The 23105-nt window shown below is 37.6% G+C and overlaps 1 protein-coding gene and 1 long non-coding RNA gene across 4 annotated transcripts in view; one reads left to right on the top strand and one right to left on the bottom strand.

The window, feature by feature from the left end:
* ENAM (enamelin) overlaps window positions 1-22440 on the bottom strand; it is a 32305-nt gene extending 9865 nt beyond the window's left edge. The window contains exon 1 of the mRNA XM_004009887.5: window positions 2589-22440. Coding sequence (XP_004009936.3) covers window positions 2589-2666 — 78 coding nt within the window. The 5' untranslated portion in view covers window positions 2667-22440. The remainder of the gene's footprint in view (window positions 1-2588) is intronic.
* Window positions 1-23105, top strand: part of LOC105612199 (uncharacterized) — a 132050-nt gene that overhangs the window by 51357 nt on the left and 57588 nt on the right. The gene's annotated exons all lie outside the window — the stretch shown is intronic.

The raw sequence follows: 23105 nt of genomic DNA, 5'->3' as shown, positions 1-23105 counted from the left end.
CAGATAGACAGAGTGCCTGAAGAACTGTGGAGGGAGGTTTGTAACATTATACAGAAGGTGATGATCAAAACCATCCCCAAGAAAAACATAGAAAGGCAAAATGGTTGTCTGAAGAGGATTTACAAATAGCTGGAGAAAAGAAGTGAAAGGCAAAAGAGAAAAGGAAGGATATACCCATCTGAATGCAGAGTTCCAAAGAATAGCAAGGAGAAATAAGAAAGCCTTCATAAGTGATTAATGCAAAGAAATAGAGGAAAACAATAGAGTGGGAAAGACTAGAGATCTCTTCAAGAAAATTAGAGATACCAAGGAAACATTTCACGCAAAGATGGGCACAATAAAGGACAGAAACAATCTGGACCTAACAGAAGCAGAAGATATTAAGAAGAGGGGGCAAGAATACACAGAAGAACCGTACAAAAGAGAGCTTCATGACCCAGATAACCACGATGGTGTGATCACTCATCTAGAGCCAGACATCCTGGAATGTGAAGTCCAAGGGGCCTTAGGAAGTATCACTACATACAAAGCTAGAGGAGGTGATGGAATTCCAGTTGAGCTATTTAAAATCCTAAAAGATGATGCTGTGAAAGTGCTGCACTCAATATGTCAGCAAATGTGGAAAACTCAGCAGTGGCCACAGGACTGGAAAAGGTCAGTTTTCATTCCAATCCCAAAGGAAGGAAATGCCAAAGAATGCTCAAACTATCGCACAATTGCACTCATCTCACATGCTGGTAAAGTAATGCTCAAAATTCTCCAATCTTGGCTTCAACAATACGTGAACCATAAACTTCCAGATATTCCAGCTGGTTTTAGAAAAGACAGAGGAACCAGAGACCAAATTGCCAACATCCACTGAATCACCAAAAAAGCAAGAGATTCCAGAAAATCATCTACTTCATTGACTTTACACTAAAACCTTTGTGTATATCACAACAAACTGGAAAATTATTAAAGAGATGGGAATACCAGGCCACCTTACATAACTCCTGAGAAACCTGTTTACAGGTCAGGAAGAAACAGTTAGAACCAGATACGGAACAATGACTGGTTCCAAACTAGGAAAGGAGTACATCAAGGCTGTAAATTGTCATCCTGCTTATTTAACATATATCCAGAGTACATCATGTGAAATGCTGGGCTTAATGAAGCACAAGCCAGAATCAAGATTTCCGGGAGAAATATCGATAACCTCAGATATGCAGATAACGCCACCCTTGTGGCATAAAGAGAAGAACAAAAGAGCCTCTTGATGAAGGTGAAAGAGGACAGTGATAAAGTTGGCTTAAAACTCAACATTCAGAAAACAAAGATCATGGCATCCAGTCACATCACTTCATGACAAATAGATGGGGAAACAATGGAAACAGTGAGAGACTATTTTCTTGGGCTCCAAAATCACTGCAGATGGTGACTGCAGCCACAAAATTAAAAGACAGTTGCTCCTTGGAAGAAAAGCTATGACAAACCCCTAGACAGCATATTAAAAAGCAGATACTGGACATTTGGAACTTTCCTGGAGATCTTTGCCTTTCAACACAAGGGGTGCAGTTTCTAATCCCACATCAAGGAGCTAAGATCCCACTGCCCAAGTAAACCAAAACCTAAAACAGAAGCAATACTGTAAAGAGTTCACCATGGAAAAATAAATAAACTTGAAAGCTTAAAAGAAAAAAAAAAAGCAGAGATATTACTTTGCCATCAGAAGTCCATCTAGTTAAGACTATGGTTTTTCCAGTAGTCATGTATGGACGTGAGGGCTGAACCATCAAGAAGGCTGAGTGCCAAAGAATTGATGCTTTTGAACTCTGGTGTTGGAGAAGACTCTTGAGAGTCTCTTGGACTGCAAGGAGATCCAACCAGTCAATCCTAAAGAAAATCAATCCTGAATATTCACTGGAAGAACTGATGCTGAAGCTGAAACTCCAATACTTTGGCCACCTGATGCAAAGAGCCAACTCATTAGAAAAGACCCTGATGCTGGGAAAGACTGAAGGCTGGAGGAGAAGGGGACGCCAGAAGAAAAGATGGTTTGATGGCATCACTGACTTAATGGATATAAGTTTGAGCAAGCTCTGGAATTTGGTGAAGAACAGGGAAGCCTGGCATGCTATGGTCCGTGGCATAGCAAAGAGTCGGACACAACTGAGTGACTGAAGAACAGCAACAAAGCTTCAGTTTATTTGTACAATGAGAGTATTAGATGATCACTTAATTGCCTTCTGAGTATAACATTCTAAGATAATTTTTCTTCATTCCTGTTGACTAGTTGTTCCATCACTGTTCACAGTCCAGATCAACTTTGAACAAAGGTTATTAGGCTTGCTTTTTAGAGAGGTGGCAGAGAGAGAGAGAGAGGAAGAGAGGGAGAGAAATAGAGAGATTGGTTTCAATACATGTAGAGGAGAAATGATACATCACATTATTTTAGGTTACTTGGTTAGTTTCACTTTTTAAAAAATCATGGGTGCTTGAGCTACAGATTCATGTGTTGGATTTTAACTTTCTTGTTAGATAGGGATCAAAAAAGCAGAGACTTTCAGAATGTAATACTCAGTGAAGAATGCAGCTTTACTTGTACTTACCCCGCCTTCTTCATTGCTACCTGGTGGACGTCCAAAACCTGGTGGTATCTTCTGAAAGGTGAAAACCATAATAAACATAGAGAAAACCACTTTTTATGCTGCCATTTGATTGTAAACACCAAGATGTTTTAAAAATAGTTTGTCAGTGTTAACACTGTTGCTGGCTTTTAGTTTCTGAGTCATTTGCTCTTACAGTCTAGCTATTAATAATTATGACATAACCATCAATGAATTTTTGTAAATAGAAAGACCTTAACTGGATCCTTGGTTATGTTACTCAAAATACCATGTGTGGCTGCATCTCTTAGCAGTTGTTCTGTCCCATCACCAGCACACACACACACACACACACACACACACACATGCACACACACACACAGAAGGGAGAGAGAGAGAGAGATTTGAGTGCTGTGAGGATCCAAATATCCACGTTAGAATATCTAATAATGGAGATTAAATAATGATGTTACTTTAAAAATGTTTACTAAGTTGACAAACTGACAACCTGTACTGGATTATTAGTATAATATTTTTATACTCAAAACCAAGGTTATTTTTCTAATCAAACTTGGAGATTGAGTTTCTGCACATGGGAGGGTTTGGAAAAGCAATTCAACTCCCACAGAAGTTTTATGTAGATGAGATTAAAAGCTATTTCAGCCAGAGAATCATGTTTATCTGCTTTTTCAATCTTTACCTGGTACTGCCCTTGTTTTCTTAGTTCATTATTGCCAGTAAAAAGGATGTCACTCTTACAGGGAAAAAAAAAAGGTAAGGAAGTTTTACTCCTTGAAATTTTTCCTTGGTGATAAGAAGCCTTCTTGGTTGTAGAGTTGTAGACAAGAAAAAATGATGCCATAGTGGAATGAAGCATCAGCAAATATTTATTATTGTTGTTTTTGTTAGTTCAGTTGCAACTGACCTTTAATGTTTCTTTAGTTTAGATAGTTTGTTTTGCAATTCATATTTTTAAATGCTTGTCATGCAATTTCATTATTTTGCTTTATTTTGATGATTTTACACTTTAAAGGATTCTTATTATTTTGCAAGATTCCTTATAATGAAGTGTCTCTGGCTAGAAATAAGACGATATTATGGAAATATCTTAGTCTAGTCATTGTTTTAAACTCTATTTGTCATAATTTCCCTGTGACATTGAATGAGGATAATCTTTGTATTTTCTAATCTCTTGGGTGAGGAATAGTAGTGAAGGGGCACAGCCCTTTGAAATGAATTCATTAACTAAGTTATTAGTAGTGTTGGATTATTTAGGCTCTGTTCATGTCACCAATTTGAGTAAAAGATCCATTTAAAAATTCTTCTTTTTCCAATAATGCATTATTACTGATGTGATGATTTTGTGTCATATTCTCTACTCATTGGTATATGGCATTCTATTTAGAATGTATGAACTGAAATTAGCTTGAGATACAACATGATAATATTATTTTCAATTCTAATTTAAGGGAAAAACACTCACATGTGGAATATGCCACGGTGGCTGTTGATAGGGAAATAGCCCATTGCCGAATGGTGGGAATGCCTAGAACAAAGGAATCAGAGTGACGTGGAAATGAGAATAAACGAAAAATGAAACAAACCTATTAAAGACAATTGTTTGGAACTTGGAGGTCTACATCTTCCTTTGCATTAAACTGTGAACTTTTAAAGGGCAGAGATGATGATAATAATAATAATACTTAGTATTATTGAACACTTATGTTCTAGGTAATGTGTTGAGAATTTTATATTGGTAAACTCATTTAATCCTCACATACCAATGTAATAATGTGCTGTCATTATTCTCATTTCACTTAAGATTCTGAGGTTCAGAGAAATTGAGTCACTTGCCCCAAATCTCATAGCTGATAAATGATTGAAGCCAGGATTCCAAGCCAGGAGTGTCTTTTCATTCAACTTTGTATTCTCTACATCTATAATAGGTCTGATTATGAAAGTTAATCAACTCAAGACAATATTTTATAAGCTCTACACTGGATGAGATCTTGAGAAACCATCTGCACATCTTCTTGCTTTAAGTCAGGGCTACAGTTATGCTATCCTGAAGTCCTGGAAGCAGTGTTAACTTTCAGGGCAATGTTTTAGATCATTGAAGAATAGATCTGTAAGGGACTTGGAGAACATTTCATTTACTTGTGATGAACGTGGAGTCTAGAAAGCAAAATGACTTGCTCAGGATCATACAACTAGTAAGGGCCAGGGTAAAATTCAAATATGTGATCCCTGATCCTCTGTTGGTGCCCTTGTTCATACCATGTTTCCTCTGTAGTTTAATAGGAGCCTCTTTAGGGCAACAGTACATGATTCTATTTTGTACATCAGTTCCGTTCAGTCGCTCAGTCATGTCCAAGTCTTTGCAACCCCATGGACTACAGCACACCAGGCTTATTTTGTGCATAGTGGTACCCATATTGGGGAGCACTGGAGAAAGTGTGTTTGTGGGGGTGGCATTGTTCTCCCAATCCCTCTGAGGTCATTTATGACTCTGGTTTGGAATTTTGCTGGGCGAGCCTCACCTGAGGTGTCTGGGTTTCCTCCTCTTGTGGCTGAGCCGTGGTGGGTGATGGCTGCTTTAAATGCTGGTTTGGTGGGGAATCGCTTGGTTGAGGCTGGTTGGGACTCGGGGTCTCAGGGGCTTGATCTGTCTTGCTTTGGTGTTTGGGTGCTGAGGGAGATGAAGGCTTCTGTGGGTGTTTCTTGTTGGGTGGTGGCTGAGGCCACATGGGCATCTGGTACTGTGGGAAGAGCTGAGGGAGCTGTATACCATTTCCATAAAAGGGACTCAGGTGTGCCAACTGTAGGGTAGTAAATAACAGTGAAGTCACATGAGGGCTGAGATTCCAGCTCTCCCCGCCCTCTTCAGTCGGTCTCTAAAACTCAGCCCAGGAAACTTAAGTCAACAATGGAAGCTTTAAGCTCTTTAGCTGGAATTTCTTTACACGTTTTCTTACAGAAGTGAATTTCAGTCTTTCAGAAAACCAACCAAAGCAAAAGGCACAACTGGGTGAAAAACTTCAGTTAAAGAATGTTGCTTATAATTTTCTAACTTTGAAGCCCTGACTCAGGTAAGAAATGTATAAGTCAGATTACAGAGGAGTTGATATCAAGTTCAAAATTTCTGTGACTTGTTACAAAAAGGAGACAGAAAGGAGAAAGAACAAAAAAGGAGACAAAGGTAGTGAGAGTGTTAAGAAAAAAAACAAAAGAAGGAGAAAGAGAGAAAGAATAAAAATGTTATGTGTGGAAACATCCTTATATGGGGCTATGCTTCTTGATTACTGGTGAATTCTCATAATTCTGTTTTCATAATGAAAATCTCCATAATTACAAGGGGGCTGCTTCTAAAGGAAATCAACCCTGAATATTCATTGGAAGGACTGATGCTGATGTTGAAGCTCCAATACTTTAGCCACCTGATGAGAAGAGCTGATGCACTAGGAAAGACCCTGATGCTGGGAAAGATTGAAGGCAAAAGGAGAAGGGAACAGCAGAGGATGAGATGGTTAGACAGCTTCACCGGCTCAATAGGCATGAATCTGAACAAACTCTGGGAGATAGTGGACAGAGGAAACTGACATGCTGCAGTACATGGAGTCACAGAGAGTTGAACATGACTTAGTGACTGAACATCAATAACAAGAGGGAAGCAAAAGTAGTTATAATCCGAAAATAGTAATGTTTGAATTAACCTCTTACAACAGGAGTTCCCATTCAAACATTCCCTCTCTGATATATGACCAGTCTCTGTCTCCAGTCTTCATTAATCAGTCTTTCACTGTCTATGGTTGACACACACAATAGTGTGCAAATGCCATGTGGATTAATGGAAGGCGAAATTGCAACCTTGCATTAAGACGTGAGATTTTATGATTAATTAAGTTGGTAAAATTTCAAACCCCTGGCAAAGTTGCTAAAACTGAGATTGAGAGTTTGAAAAGTTGGGTCTCCCAATAGATAAAGAAGAAAAATTGCCAGTGATGATAATTTTAGGTGAGGGACTTTAAAAGAGAATGACTTGAATGAAAAAGATGAAGGTAAAATTGATGAAGTCGATTTTTTTCCCCTGCAGCGGGTCTCATGATCATGTCATAAAAGTTGAAAGTAACATATAATATTATTGTACTATCATAAAATCGTTTTGGAAAAATTATGCCAAAAATTTTTATTCTAAATTAATAATGGATTCATTGTTAATTAGTTATAAGAGTTAGCACATAGTGGGAAGTATAATCTAAATTTTAAAAATTGGGTAAAAATTAATTTCATAATTTTAGTGTTATCTTTCAAAATAATCCACATAAAACTTCACCCTCCCCCCCAGCATTTACCTGTGTTATTTTTTTGTTCTCATTATTTGTAAATATATCTTGTGTAGTCTTAGAACCAACTTCTCTCAGATATAAAGAGGCAGTATAATTAATAAATGATTTTTATCTACATGAAAGTACAATAGATGCAATGATTTTTCTTCCTTGAAATTCTTATAATGATTATTAAAACATGTGAATAATGACTGGTATCTTTATTCGCAGAGACAAACCATATAATTATCTGTATATGAACAGGAAATCATAAGAATTAATATAAAGTGGAACTTACATGTGGGAAGTTCATAAAGTTGAAGTGACCATAGCGCATCATCTGTGACCAAAGGAATTCATTAATGTGGCAGAAAGTGAAAATTTTATTCAATGAAATCACAAGAAATAAGTTAATTTTCTGATTTTTAGGTACAACTGTCATAATGTCTTTTACTAATTATGCATGAATTTAAAATAAGTATGCAGTTCAGACTTTTCTGGTGGTACAGTAGATAAGCATCTGCCTGCCAATGCAGGGGACATGGATTCAGTTCCTGGTCTGGGAAGATTCCACCTGCCATGGAGCAACTAAGCCCATGTGCCACGACTACCGAGCTCACATGCCCTAGAGTCTGCATGCTGCAGTTACTAAGGTTCGTGCACCTAGAGGCTGTGCTCTACAATAAGAGAAGCCACTGCAATGAGAAGCCCATGCACTGCAATGAAAAGTAGCCCCTGCTCTCTGCAACTAGAGAAAGCCTGCATGCAGGACGAAGACTCACTGCAACCAATAAATAAATAAAAATGTTTTTAAAATTACCTAAAAAAAAAAATATATATATATATATATATATATATATATATATGTAACTGAAAAAAACTTCTGTGGCATTTTTTTTTAAGTCAGATTTTATTTTGACAGGAATCAGTATAGAATAATAGAGGACAAAAATAGTGTCTACTTTGAAGTTTTTTAATGTTCTGCTCTCCTCTTTTGGCCTTCAGGACTTAGGAATTTGATATTCTATGAAAAGATGAAATGTATTTATATACTTAAGTGACTGCCTTCTAACAACCCCTGGTAGAAATGGCTACCTTTGTCAGCTTGAAAACTTAACAAGGAAACTAACATCAACTATAACAAAAATTCACATTTACCTTGAAAAGGAGAAGCACATAGGTGGGATAATGCTAGGGAAATAACTCACTTTGTCTTGATTTGAGAGTTTAAGAGGTAGAGTCTCTCTACATCTTTTATAGGAAATTTTATATATTGGAAAGTTTCCCAATAGTCTCCTTTTAAATTTTTATTATTTCCCACACTACACAGCTTGCAGGATCTCAGTTTCCTGGCCAGGGATTGAACCAGGCCCAGCGTTGAAAGCCCAGAATCCTAACCAGTAGGCCACCAGGGAACTCCTTAGTATCCTCCTTTTCAAATGAACTCTAGGAAGGGCTCTGGAAAATGTCTCTCCTGAGACTGAACATACATACCTCCTCACTTTTACTGCTAAATCCAGGTATTCGGGGCATATGCATTTGCAACTGGAAGTGAGAGAATATGTGTGACAAGTTCAGAACATCGATTGAAATAAGTCCAAGAACTGTCCTCAAGCTGTGCAACAGCAGAACATAAAGTCCTAACATTTTAAAGATACTCACTGGCATAGCAACGGAATAACCAAGCAGGCTTAGAAAGACCAGGAGAGTCTTCATTTTTCCACTTGGTACCTGGAATGCAAAACTGGATTTTATTTTTGAATTGTGAAGTAACAATGCTGGGGTTATCTAAGCATTAGATAAGCACTTGGTGCTTATCTAAGCACTAGCCCATCTGTTTGTCAAGGAGAGTATAGATATACACAATCTCAGGGGCCTCTGCTGCCATGTTTATTTTGCATCAAGAAACTATTAGATAGTTATTACCTGGTGGTGTTCTAATCTGCTTAAAAAGGAAAGATAAAAGCCAGAGAGGCAGAGACAGAGAATACACTGATGCTTGAGAAAATGGTTCATAGCACCGGAATGTGGAAATTAGAAATTAGGAGTTTATCTTGAAAAATATAAATATTGGTGATTTTAAATTTCCAGTTGCTAGGCTAGTTTAGAAAGGCATAGTAGTGTCTGACTATATTCACCATTGAGGGTAATCTCAATTTGAATGATAGTACAGTCCAAAATCAGTATTTTGAACATTCTATATTTAAAATGAATAACCAACAAAGACCTAGTGTATAGCACATGGAACTTTGCTCAATGTTATGTGACAGCCTGGATGGGAGGGGAGTTTGGAGGAGGATGGATACATGTATACGTATGACTAAGTCCTTTTACTGCTTACCTGAAACTATCACAACATTGCTAATCGGCTATATGCTGCTGCTGCTGCTAAGTTGCTTTAGTCGTGTCCGACCCTGTGTGATCCCATAGACGGCAGCCCACCAGGCTCCCCCATCCCTGGGATTCTCCAGGCAAGAACACTGGAGTGGGTTGCCATTTCCTTCTCCAATGCATGAAAGTGAAAAATGAAAGTGAAGTCACTCAGTCATGTCCGGACTCTTAGCGACCCCATGGACTGCAGCCTACCAGGCTCCTCTGTCCATGGGATTTTCCAGGCAAGAGTACTGGAGTGGGTTGCCAAAATAAAAAGTTAAAAAAAAAAAACACAAGAGAACAAAATCAGTACTTTGAGCTACGTTCTAAGGTGCTGTAGACCACATTCTATTATAAAAGGCTAGTTATGTAAACAGGAATATTCTAGAATCTATGCTTTTCTTCTTTCTGCTATTGTTTCTGTTATTACTGTTATTTCTATTATTTTATCTTTTTGCAAATATTTAAGAGCGGTAAAAGAAATAGGAGAAACAGGCAAAACTATAAATGTGTCTCTTTCTTAGACACTGATTAAACACAGAGGAAGTTTGATACTATAGATTTATATATGAAGTTTGGAGATTGTTTTCATGGATTTTATTTACCTCACTCTAGTTAATTATGCAAGGCTTGTATAATTAATTCTTGTATTTACATCTTTGAATGAGATTTATTCTAAAGGTAATTCCTTAAGAAACTGTACCATTTGCAACAAAACAGCCCAGAGATAAATCCACGCACCTGTGGGACACCTTATCTTTGACAAAGGAGGCAAGAATATACAATGGAGAAAAGACAATCTCCTTAATGAGTGGTGCTGGGAAAACTGGTCAACCACTTGTAAAAGAAAGAAAATAGAACACTTTCTAACACCATACACCAAAATACACTCAAAATGGATTAAAGATCTGTAAGACCAGAAACTATAAAACTCCTAGAGGAAAACATAGGCAAAACACTCTCCAACATAAATCATGGCAGGATCCTCTGTGACCCACCTCCCAGAGTAATGGAAGTAAAAGCAAAAATAAACAAATGGGACCTAATTAAACTTCAAAGCTTTTGCACAAAGAAGGAAACTATAAGCAAGATGAAAAGACAGCCTTCAGAATGGGAGAAAATAATAGCAAATGAAGCAACTGACAATTAATCTCAAAAATACACAAGCACCTCCTACAGCTCAATTTCAGAAAAATAAACCCAATCGAAAAATGGGCCAAAGAACTAAACAGACACTTCTCCAAAGAAGACATACAGATGGCTAACAAATGCATGAAAAGATGCTCAACATCACTCATTATCAGAGAAATGAAAATCAAAACCACAATGAGATACCATCTCATGCCAATCAGAATGGCTGCTATCAAAAAGTCTACAAACAATAAATGCTGGAGAGGGTGTGGAGAAAAGGAACCCTCTTACACTGTTGGTAGGAATGCAAACTAGTACAGCCACTATGGAGAACAGTGTGGAGATGCCCTAAAAAACTGGAAATAGAACTGTCATACGACCCAGCAATCCCACTGCTGGGCATACACACCGAGGAGACCAAAATTGAAAGAGACACGTGTACCCCAATGTTCATTGCAGCACTGTTTACAATAGCCAGGACATGGAAGCAACCTAGATGTTCATCAGCAGACAAATGGATAAGAAAGCTGTGGTACATATACACAATGGAGTATTACTCAGCCATTAAAAAGGATGCATTTGATTCAGTTCTAATGAGGTGGATGAAACTGGAACCTATTATACAGAGTGAAGTAAGCCAGAAAGACAAACACCAGTACAGTATACTAACATATATATATGGAATTTAGAAATGGTAACAATGATCCTATATGTGAGACAGCAAAAGAGACACAGATGTAAAGAACAGTCTTTTCGACTCTGGGAGAAGGCGAGGGTGGGATGATTTGAGAGGGTAGCATTGAAATGTGTATATTATATGTGAAGCAGATCGCTGGTCAGGTTTGATTCATGAGACAGGGTGCTCAGGGCTGGTGCACTGGGATGACCCTGGCAGATGGGATGGGGAGGGAGATGGATTGGGGGTTCTGGGTGGTGAATGCCTGTGTGCCCGTGGCTGATTCATGTCGAAGTTTGGCAAAACCCACTACAATATTGCAAAGTAATTAGCCTCCAATTAAAATAAATTAATTTAAAAAAAAGAAATGTAAAGGGCTTCACATAGTGTCTGATGTATACTGACTATGTATACTACTATACTATTGTTTTGTATTCAGCAAAAAAAAGAGAAACTGTTCATTTGCATATACAATAGACAAAAATAAAGGTTTTAATCAGAATGATATATTTTCATGATTTAGTAGATGCAAGATGATTCCTAGTATATTAATCAGGATATAGACTCCAGTATTTGTTCATTCCTTTTGTTTCTTCTGTTGGGTTGGCCATGAAGTTCATTCATGTTTTTCCATAAGATGTTGTATAAAAACCCTGAATGAACTTTGTGGCCAACCCCGTATTTTCTGGGCATGAAATGATCTAGAAGTGACTTGAGCCAGTTTTCACCCTTCTGCTTGCTTTTCTAGAAGCACTATAATTAGAGAACTTTTCATCATTTTTCTAAGCTGTAGGTGTAATCAATTACCTTTTATATATCAGAGAAATTGGAAGAGTGCAATTAAACAAAGGAAGCAGTAGTATGTAAGTGCCTTTCCTACTAGATAAAGATTTAGAATTATAACATTGTGGAGAATTAAAAATAACTGAAATTAATGTGTTTAATATAGTCTATAGCAACACAAAGAAGTTAATAAGGAGAATATTGGTAAATCCTTTCCTAAATCTACTTTCTAAGATTATGGCCCAAGATTTTGGGGGAACTTTTGTATGTCTACAATGCGGGAGACCTGGATTTGATCCCTGGATTAGGAAGATCCCCTGGAGAAGGAATTGGCAATCCACTCCAGTACTATTGCCTGGAAAATTCGATGGACAGAGGAGCCTGGTAGGCTACAGTCCATGGGGTTGCAAAGAGTCGGACACGACAGAGCAACTTCACTCACTTTGTATGTTTAATTTCTCTCTTGCTTAATTATCTATCTAATTTCTATGGTAGCAGTCACTGAGATTCTTGATAACATTATATACTCGTATGAGAATATGTGATCTTTTATTTTGTAAGTACAAAATGTCACTTATTTTCTCTTTTTATAAAATTAACATATTATGTTAGATGACTTTTAAGATTCATTCTGTGTCTAAAAGGTCATGATCAGATGAAAGTCTATATTCAGCTGTTTTTTCAAAAAAAATTTTTAATTTCTGTGATTGCTGTGGGATACAATGACTATGTAAGTTCCTAGCTCTAGTTCTAACATTCCATCTGTCAACTCAGATCTCTTTGGGTTTGTTTTTTTTTTTGACATGTTTAAATAGTTTTATCTTCTCAAATGTACTTCTGACAATATTTAGTTTGATATGTGATCTGTTTGTATTAGGAAAAATAAATGAAAATACTCACCAAGTAATCTAGCTTAGGAGAAGAGGCTTCATGCCTACACTGCAGCAGCATTTTTTCACCAAAATTTTCATAAGCCTTTAAGAAAAGTATAGATTTTGCATGAGAAGAAACCTAAATATAGAACTGAAGCAAACAAATGAAGGAACTAGTAGAAAAGCTTCAGATCTACCTTTATTAAAGAGTCTTCAAAATTAAGCTTAATCTTCAGTTCCTTTAAGAGTAGGGTGAAAGCTAAATCAGAAAATGACCCAGGCACCGTACTTTGAGATACCTTTAGTGACAAAAGTTGACAAAGTTGACAAAACTTGATTGCTTAGTGGGGATGTGTACATTAGCCCAATGTTAAATGAAATCTAAGTAGTTTGGAAGAAAGCTTATAAGAAAAATAAATATACCAACTAAACCAAGCAGTTTGAAGTTTTATCAGAAGATTAGGCTACATAAAAATAATTATCAGCCAACATCAAAGAATGCAATTAGGAAGTCAATCAACATTATGAATTAAGCTCATTATTTGAAAATATATTATTTATGTTGATAATCTCTAATACTCACCCAATGCCAGTTAGACGCTCCAGTATATAAAAAATAACTTTTACCTGAACTTTGCTAACCTGTCTTTGAAATATATTCTTAATAGTCTACATTGAAAATAACTACAAGTTGCTAAAGCCAGGGAGATCTCAGGAACTAGTCACATTTATTTCTTAATGATGAAACAAAAATTCTTCATAAATAGTCATGTTCTGTACCAAAAAGACTTAAAATAAAAAGATTCCTCCTTGTCAGAAAGCTTGGGTCACATTTAAGCACTGTTGTAGACCTGCACAACCAATCAGCTTTGAGAAAGATGGTTTTGCCATCTCAAGAGTTTAAGGTGAAAAAACACATCCAATGTGAAATTTATAATGTGTTATTATAGAAGCTGTCAATTGAAGTCTCTCATTATGTATAATAACAGTCCAGGAAAACGAGCTTACAGCAGTAAGATTTAGAAGATGCTTTCCTTGATGAATTTGGGATTTTTCAAGTATAGAAACTTTTGTTTATACAAAGATATTTAGGGAACAAAGGTGAATATTAACCATGTGCTGTTGTCATAAATCATTGACCATCATCAAAAGGCAGGCCAAAATATGTAATTAATTTAATATACTTAGTATATATTTGTGTGTGTGTGTGTTCAGTTGTATCTGACTTTTTGTGACCGCATGGACTGTAGCCTGCCAGGCCCCTCTGTCCATGGAACTTTCCAAGTGAGAACATTGGAGTGGGTTGCCATTTCTTTCTTCAGTATACATTTAATATATAATTAAAATTAACTCATATTGCAACACCATGGACTATACAGTCCATTCTTCAGGCCAGAATACTGGAGTGGGTAGCCTTTCCCTTCTCCAGGGAATCTTCCCAACCCAGGGATCGAACCCAGGTCTCCCGCATTGCAGGCTGATTCTTTACCAGCTGAGCCACAAGGGAAGCCCAGAATATTATTCAACTCAGTGACTTGATTTGATTTATATTGCAGAATGTTTCCAGGACATAGTGTTCTTTTTTGAAGTCAAATATATGTTAGTTACTGGGGATTCAAAGTTATTGAAGAGAAAAGCAAAATGATAAATTAGCTCTCAGCTATTCATGATAATACAACCTCACAAAGATCTGAGTTGAGAAATTTACTGAAGGGATTATGTTATGGATGTTTTTAGAAGTTTGATTTTCCATAATAAAGATTTCACTGCTAAATAAACAAACACGACAGTTATTCTTTTCTATGATAAGAGCAAGATTTGTTATTTTTGCTGAATTTAGGTTCTCCTGTCCTCTGTGGCTCCATTTGTAGTGGTGATATTTGCTGCTTATTTTTAGGTTGGCATTAATTAGTAAGAATTTTTGAATTTGATGCCCAAAGCTGTTTCCTAATTGGTCAGACTGTGCACATCAGATCACCCAGGTGTTGTACAAGGTGCTGTTCTCTAAGACATGAGAGGTGCCGCGTTCTTCCCCTTGGGCCAAATAACACTGAATTTTTTTTTTTTTTTAGCCCTTCAGCTCCCTGAATTTAGTACCACAAAGAACAAAATTGCACCAGAATAGTTAACTTTAAATTAATCTCTAAATATCTATCCAAATATCGAAGTATCTTTTTAGATTGTGTGTGTCCAAGAGGTATGCAAGTTTATATCTGCTCCAAGTGTCTGACTGTCTTTATCTGATTTTGTAGAAACTGAGTAGGAATTACAATACCATGTGTATGCTGACATTAGTTTGCAAGTGGTAGGACACCTAGAGGACAGTGTATTCACAGAGATGCAATGGGAGTTGTGATGCCTGATGCCCCTGGTTTCTGCTTGCACCCTTCACATTGAGGCTATGGTTTTGATACCAACCTTAGCCATAGAGGTTGTTGGGAGTTGCCACTAAACCTCACCTGACTGCTTCTCCATTTACCCTTGTGCTGTGCTTAGTTACTCAGCAGTGTCCGACTCTTTGTGACACCATAGACTGCAGACCACCAGGCTCCTTTGTCCATGGGGATTCTCCAGGCAAGAGTGCTGGAGTGGGTTGCTATGCCCTTCTCCAGGGCATCTTCCTAACCCAGGGATCGAACCCAGGTCTCATGCATTGCAGGCAGATTCTTTACTGTCTGAGCCACCAGGGAAGTCCCCCTTTACCCTTTTCCCTGCCATAGGCTGGTTAGTGGTCATGGAATAATCCATGTTTTAAAAACCCAGCTAAGCTACTGAATGAATTTTCTACAGTTTGTTGACATAGTCAAAGGTTTTAGCATAGTCAATAAAGCAGAAATAGATGTTTTTCTGGAACTCTCTTGCTTTTTCAATGATCCAGTGGATGTTGGCAATTTGATCTCTGGTTCCTCTGTCTTTTCTAAAACCAGCTTGAACATCTGGAAGTTCATGGTTCACGTATAGTTGAAGCCTGGCTTGGAGAGTTTTGAGCATTACTTTATTAGTGTATGAGATGAGTGCAATTGTGCGGTAGTTTGAGCATTCTTTGGCATTGCCTTTCTTTGGGATTGGAATGAAAACTGACCTTTTCCAGTCCTGTGGCCACTGCTGAGTTTTCCACATTTGCTGGCATATTGAGGGCAGCACTTTCACAGCATCATCTTTTAGAATTTGAAATAGCTCAACTGGAATTCCATCACCTCCTCTAGCTTTGTTCATAGTGATACTTCCTAAGGCCCACTTGACTTCACATTCCAGGATATCTGGCTCTAGGTGAGTGATCACACCATTATGGTTATCTGGGTCATGAAGATCTTTTTTTGTACAGTTCTTTTGTGTATTCTTGCCACCTTTTCTTAATATCTTCTGCTTCTGTTAGGTCCAGATTGTTTCTGTCCTTTATTGTGCCCATCTTTGCATGAAATGTTCCCTTGGTATCTCTAATTTTCTTGAAGAGATCTCTAGTCTTTCCTATTCTATTGTTTTCCTCTATTTCTTTGCACTGATGACTGAGGAAGGCTTTCTTGTCTCTCCTTGATATTTTTTGGAACTCTCCATTCAAATGGGTATATCTTTCCTTTTCTCATTTGCTTTTCACTTCTTTTCTTCTCACAGCTATTTGTAAGGCCTCCTCAGACAGCCATTTTGCTTTTTTGCATTTCTTTTTCTTGGGGATGGTCTTGATCCCTGTCTCCTGTAAATGTCATGAACCTCCATCCATAGTTCATCAGGCACTCTGTCTATCATATCTAATTCCTTGAATCTACTTCTTACTTCCACTGTATAATCGTGAGAGATTTGATTTAGGTCATACATGAATGTCTAATGGTTTTGCCTACTTTCTTCAATTTAAGTCTGAATTTGGCAATAAGGAGCTCATGATCTGAGCCACAGTCAGCTCCCATTCTTGTTTTTGTTGACTGTATAGAGCTTCTCCACCTTCAGGTACAAAGAATATAATCAATCTGATTTTGGTATTGACATCTGGTGATGTCCATGTGTAGAGTCTTCTCTTGTGTTGTTGGAAGAGGGTGTTTGCTATGACCAGTGCATTCTCTTGGCAAAACTCTATTAGCCTTTGCCTTGCTTCATTCTGTACTCCACGGCCAAATTTGCCTGTTACTCCAGGTGTTTCTTGACTTCCTGCTTTTGCATTCCAGTCCCCTATAATGAAAAGCACATCTTTTTTGGGTGTTAGTTCTAGAATGTCTTGTAGGTCTTCATAGAACCATTCAACTTCAGCCTCTTCAGCATTACTGGTCAGGGCATAGACCTGTATTACTGTGATATTGAATGGTGAGCCTTGGAAACGAACAGAGATCATTCTGTCATTTTTGAGGTTGCATGCAAGTACTGCATTTTGGACTCTTTTGTTGACTATGATGGCTACTCCATTTCTTCTAAGGGATTCTTGCCCACAGTAGTAGATATAATGTTCGTTCTTGCCTGGAGACTCCCAGGGATGGAGGAACCTGGTGGGCTGCCGTCTATGGGGTCGCACAGAGTCGGACACGACTGAAGCGACTTAGCAGCAGCAGGAGAATTAAAGTCACCCATTCCAGTCCATTTTAGTTCTCTGATTCCTAAAATGTCGATGTTCACTCTTGCCATCTCCTATTTGACCACTTCCAATTTGCCTTGATTCATGGACCTAGCATTCCAGGTTCCTATGCAATATTGCTCTTTACAACATCAGACCTTGCTTCCATTACCAGTCACATCTACAACTGGGTGTTGTTTTTGCTTTGGCTCCATCTCTTCATTCTTTCTGGAGTTATTTCTCCACTGATTTCCAGTAACATATTGGGTACCTACTGACCTGGGGAGTTCATCTTTCTGTGTCCTATCTTTTGCCTTTTCATACTGTTCATTGGATTCTCAAGGCAAGAATAGAGAAGTGGTTTGCCATTCCCTTCTCCAGTGGACCACATTTTGTCAGAACTCTCCACTATGACCCGTCCATCTTGGGTGGCCCTACACGTCATGGCTCATAGTTTCATCGAGTTAGACAAGGCTGTGGTCCATGTGATTAGATTGGTTAGTTTTCTGTAATTGTGGTTTAAGTCTGTCTGCCCTCTGATACCCTCTGTCGGTACCTACCATCTTACTGGGGTTTCTCTGACCTTGGATGTGCGGTATCTCCTCTCTGCTGCTTGCCACTCCAGCGCTGCTCAGCCGCCACTCTGTTCCAGCGCCACACAGCTGCCGCTCACTGCTGCTCCACAACAAACTATGGAAAATTCTGAGAGATGGGAATACCAGACCACCTGACCTGCCTCTTGAGAAAATTGTATGCAGGTCAGAAAGCAACAGTTAGAACTGGACATTGAATAGCAGACTGGTTTCAAATAGGAAAAGGAGTATGTCAAGGCTGTATATTGTCACCCTGTTTATTTAACTTATATGCAGAGTACATCATGGGAGATGCTGGGCTGGATGAAGCACAAGCTGGAATCAAGATTGCTGGGAGAAATATCAATAACCTCAGATATTCAGATGATACCACCCTTATAGGCACAAAGTGAAGAAGAACTAAAGAGCCTCTTGATGAAAGTGAAAGAAGAGAGTGAAAAAGTTGGCTTAAAACTCAATATTCAGAAGACTATGATCATGGCATCCAGTCCCATCACTTCATGGCAAATAGATGGGGAAACAATGGAAACAGTGACAGACTTTACTTTTTTTGGGCTCCAAAATCAGATGGTGACTGTAGCCATGGAATTAAAAGATGCTCACTCCTTGGAAGAAAAGTTATGACCAACCTAGATAGCATATTAAAAAGCAGAGACAGTACTTTGCCAACAAAGATCTGTCTAGTCAAAGCTATGGTTTTTCTAGTAGTCATGTGTGGATGTGAGAGTTGGACTATAAAGAAAGCTGAGTGCCGAAGAATTGATGTTTTTGAACTGTGGTGTTGGAGAAGATACTTGAGAGTCCCTTGGACTGCAAGGAGATCCAACCAGTTCATCCTAGAGATCAGTCCCGGGTATTCACTGGAAGGACTGATGTTGAAGCTGGAACTCCAATACTTTGGCCACTTGATGCAAAGAGCTGACTCATTTGAAATACCCTGATGCTGGGAAAGATTGAAGATGGGAGGAAAAGTGGACTACAGAGGATGAGACGGTTGGATGGCATCACCAAATCAATGGACATGAGTTTACTCCCAGGTAAACTCCAGGAGTTGGTGATGGATAGGGAGGCCTGACGTGCTGCAGTCCATGGGGTCACAAAGAGTTGGACACGACTGAGCAACTGAACTGAACTGAACTGAAGCTACTGAATGAGTGGACTCTTAGTGGTGGATTGGATTGAGAAAAACAACCAAGCATCATTTTTTCTTTAAAAACACGAGACAAGTGCTTAATTCCATAGACTGTTTAAAACTAATCCTTTGTGACTTTTTCTCCTTTACTCCAATTATCTTTACTTTATAAATACTGTTTCCCTCCAAACTATTACAGCAGTTTTTGAATATATTTGTGATTTGGCTTTTAAAATTTTTAGAATTTGTCTCTTTCTATTTTCCTCTGTGTTTCCCTTTTTGTCCATAAAACAAGGCTGCTTATTAAGGCTCCAAAACCCCATGAAATTTTAAGAATTTGTGTGTTTGTATGTAGATGCATTTTTTTTTTTTGCCCCCGAAGGAGAACCTATATCCTCAAAAGTCTGTGACTTTCCCTCTCTCCTAACATGATCTTATTGCCCTAGATTTTTAGTTACCAGGAGTAGAAAAATCTTTTGATTTTTATGGGTGGAAAGGGGCTGGCTTTGGAGTTGCCAAACCTGAATTAAAACTTGCCATATATTTTCCAACTGTTAAATTTCCTGTTCCATAAAATGGGGGTAATAAGTTTCTTTTAGGAAATAATTTAAATAATGTATGTAAATTATCTGGCACCTAACAGGCACTGAATGATGATCAGTATCTGATCAATACATTAAAGTACTTCTGTGGTTCCACATTACACTTCATAATTAAGGACTTAAGAGTAATAACAGCAGTGATAATTCTCATTTCCTAAGCATGACTATCATGCTGAAGCTCTACTAATAATAATCCACTCAAATTCTGTGGATTATTACTTGTAGAACTCTCCCACAATTCAAGATTACTGAATTTGGGACACTTGAGATAAAGTAGAGTCTTTGGAATCCACCATTAGGTGGCCAAATAGTATATAAGCATCCACAGTCTTGATTTCTGTCTGATTAGCTTCAGGCCCTAAGTATGAGAAGCTTTCCTTCATAAGGGAAGAGGAAGTGTATTTTAATCTCTCAAAGTTTAAATGGTTAATAATGTATTATTTCACAGACATTTCCCAAGCAGCCTCTTTATGTAAATCCCCACGTGAGGTTCCCACCCATCCTGTATAAGCTATTGGGATAGAAATTTTTCCGAGTCAGAGCTTAGTAGTTGGTTTGAATTCTGGTTCCTACAACTTAATTGTTTTAAAATTTCAGTCAAGTGACTTAAAGTCCTTAAGGTTTAGTTTCTTTGTTTGTAAAATGGAGGATAATATAGTATTTCCTTCATTGGTTTGTTGAGAATTTAATGAGTTAATTTGTTTAAAGTCTTTATAGTATATAGCTGAAATAAATGCCACAAATAGATATGTAAATATTACCTGGGGTTATGATTAGAGCTTGTTCAGTAGCTGTTTTGTTACTGACCACTGACAGATTTCCTAAAGAGTTTAAAGGATGTTTCACCTTTTGTGCTTAGTGATGAAAAAAGAGCAAAAAGACAGAAAGCAAACCAAAAAACCTCTCAAGGAGCAATGAAACATCCATAGGATATAGGAAAAAACTGGATAATAAAGTTTATCAGATTTATTCAGTTTAAGTGTAGCTTTTTATCTACAAATGCAGAAATTACTCCATGATGCCAGTGAGTTACTGCTGGCAGGTGGTTATTTATTTGGACCACCCTCACAGGTAGTGTTTATATGTACTGAAGGTCAGCTTAACAATGCCTGAGAATCTAAGAAGGTTAGCTTGTTCTCCATCTTCTCCATCTTCTTCAGTCTGAGAAGAAAACGCAACCCAACAGTTAAGAACATAGGCCTTGAGTTTTGAAATAGTGAGTCATGTATACCCTGCACTTAGAATAGTGTCTAGCTCATAGTAAGTGCTTCATAGAGTTAGGTGGTTTTCTACTTTTTATACCTCATGGAGGCTGCTACCTTACATTAGCTTAGCTTCTTTAAAGAATCACCTTAATTAGGTTCATTACTACAACTCACAAATGAGAGAAAGATGTAGGAAGTCTTCCTAGAAAGTGCCCAGCATGTGCTGGATAGAGTGCAAGTCTGTGATATTTTGATTGGGAACACCATGGAAAGAGTTTGTACCTTCATGGAGCTGTTTATTAAATAGCAGATCTAGACTTTGAGGTGTAGGATATAATGCTGTGTAGTAAGAAATAAGACTGGAGCAGTTCAGAGCGTGTAGGAGGGACTTTAAAGAAGGTGTCCCAGAGGAAGTGAGATACAAGCTGTAACCTGACTTCTGAGTTAAAGGTAGCCAGAAAAACACAGAAACATGTTCAAGGCAGAGAATAGCAATATTGTGAAGTCTGGAGGAAGAATGAACAAGGTGAATTCTAACAACTTAGAGAACTCTAGAATGGCTGCAAAAGAACTCCAGGACTGAGAGGGGTGAGACATATGGCTAGAAGAGGTGAGCAGGGCTACTCAAACAGAATCTCAAGTTTAGCGAAGGACTTTCCCATAAAATATGGTTGAAAGCTGTACTATATCACTTAAATATGCATTATATAAAACTCTGCAGAGGAAATTTCTGCTAGAATTTTGTTTCAGGAAGAATCTTGCTGTTCTTGACATCTGATAACTTATTTTTCTGGAGTTACATTGTTAGTGGAGTATCTAGACCAGGGTCTTTACCTTCTACACCTTATTTTAGGAATATCAATCACTTTTGTTACAACTATCATCATGATTTATTTCCTCCTTTGCCATAACAAGAAATATGTAACATTCTGTATTTCCCTGTCACTCTGGTTACTTGGAGAAGGAAATGGCACTCCAGTCCAGTATCCTTGCCTGGAAAATCCCATGCACAGAGGAGCCTGGCAGGCTGCAGTCCATGGGGTTGCTAAGCTAAATTTGGTGGCTTAATTAACAGTGGATCCAGGTTATGTGAGGCTTTAGTTACTATAATTTTGGAGGCTTTTTCTTTAAGAAAAACAATACAAAATTTAGGTAAGAAAAAATATTTGTTTAGATAAAACAAATTGCAAACAAATTCCATATTTTAAAGAGTTGACAAATAGTACAGGCATTACAAAATCTGGAAAAACAATGCTTTTTTACTAACTGCCTGACCTCTATTATAGCATCCATACATTTGAAGCCTAATTTCTCCTCTCCTCACATGTTGCCAGGTCAGCTTCCAAGACATGTCAGTATCACAATATTTTCTCTGGTCTGACACCTTTAGGTCACATATAGAATGAGTAGGTATTGAGAGTTAGGCATGGGAAGAAGGGATATTCTTGGAAATAATTCCAACAAGAGAACATTTTAAGTACATATAAAAGTTTATTGTGGATCACATAAAATACGTAACACTAAATCCAAACTAAATGTCTCCTACCTCAGCTTCTCAGAATGTCCAGGGCTATTCCAATGCCATTTGAATTTAGGAGAAGCATGTTGAAGGGACTCTGGGAATGGGAAGATACAGCAGTCTCAGCCACTTGTAGGAAACTGACTCAGCCTCTGACCCTGTATTGAGCCTATGAATGTCCTTTATATCTACCATCTAATGTTACTAACCTTATTACTATTTTTTTTGGAGTTATTTTTTTCTTTTTTTGTACTTTTAAAATTGAAGTATAGCTAATTTACAATGCTATGTTAGTTTTAAGTGTATAGCAAAATGATTTAGTTATATATACAGATTCTTTTCTAAATTTTATATTATTGTTACAAGATAGTATAGTTCACTTTACCTATTTTATATATAGTAGTGTGTATAGGTTAATCTCAAACTTCTAATGTATCTCCCTCCTTCATTTTTACTATTTTATGCTATGAACAAAATAGTGTCTGAGAGGAGATAGATATAAAAAATTTAATTAATAAAATAGTAACAATAAACCCTGCCTAATTATCATTTCTTTATAGTAATAGCACCTTAAAATATATAACAATAAATAACTTCATTGACTGCATGGTGGGCCCTGGGCTAAGTTCTCTAGATGATTTATCTTACTGAATATTGACACAAACCCTATGCAGTAGGCACTGTGATCCATCCAGCAATATTTTACTGTTGAAAACATGGAATCTTAATGAAGTTTAAGAACTTGCCAAAGGCTAAGTGGTAGGATAGGAAG

The sequence above is a fragment of the Ovis aries genome, chromosome 6 (genome assembly GCF_016772045.2).
Source record: "Ovis aries strain OAR_USU_Benz2616 breed Rambouillet chromosome 6, ARS-UI_Ramb_v3.0, whole genome shotgun sequence".
Classification (NCBI taxonomy): Eukaryota; Metazoa; Chordata; class Mammalia; order Artiodactyla; family Bovidae; genus Ovis; species Ovis aries.
The sequence above is the reverse complement of the archived record's forward strand: the minus strand, read 5'-3'. Positions and strand labels throughout refer to the sequence as shown.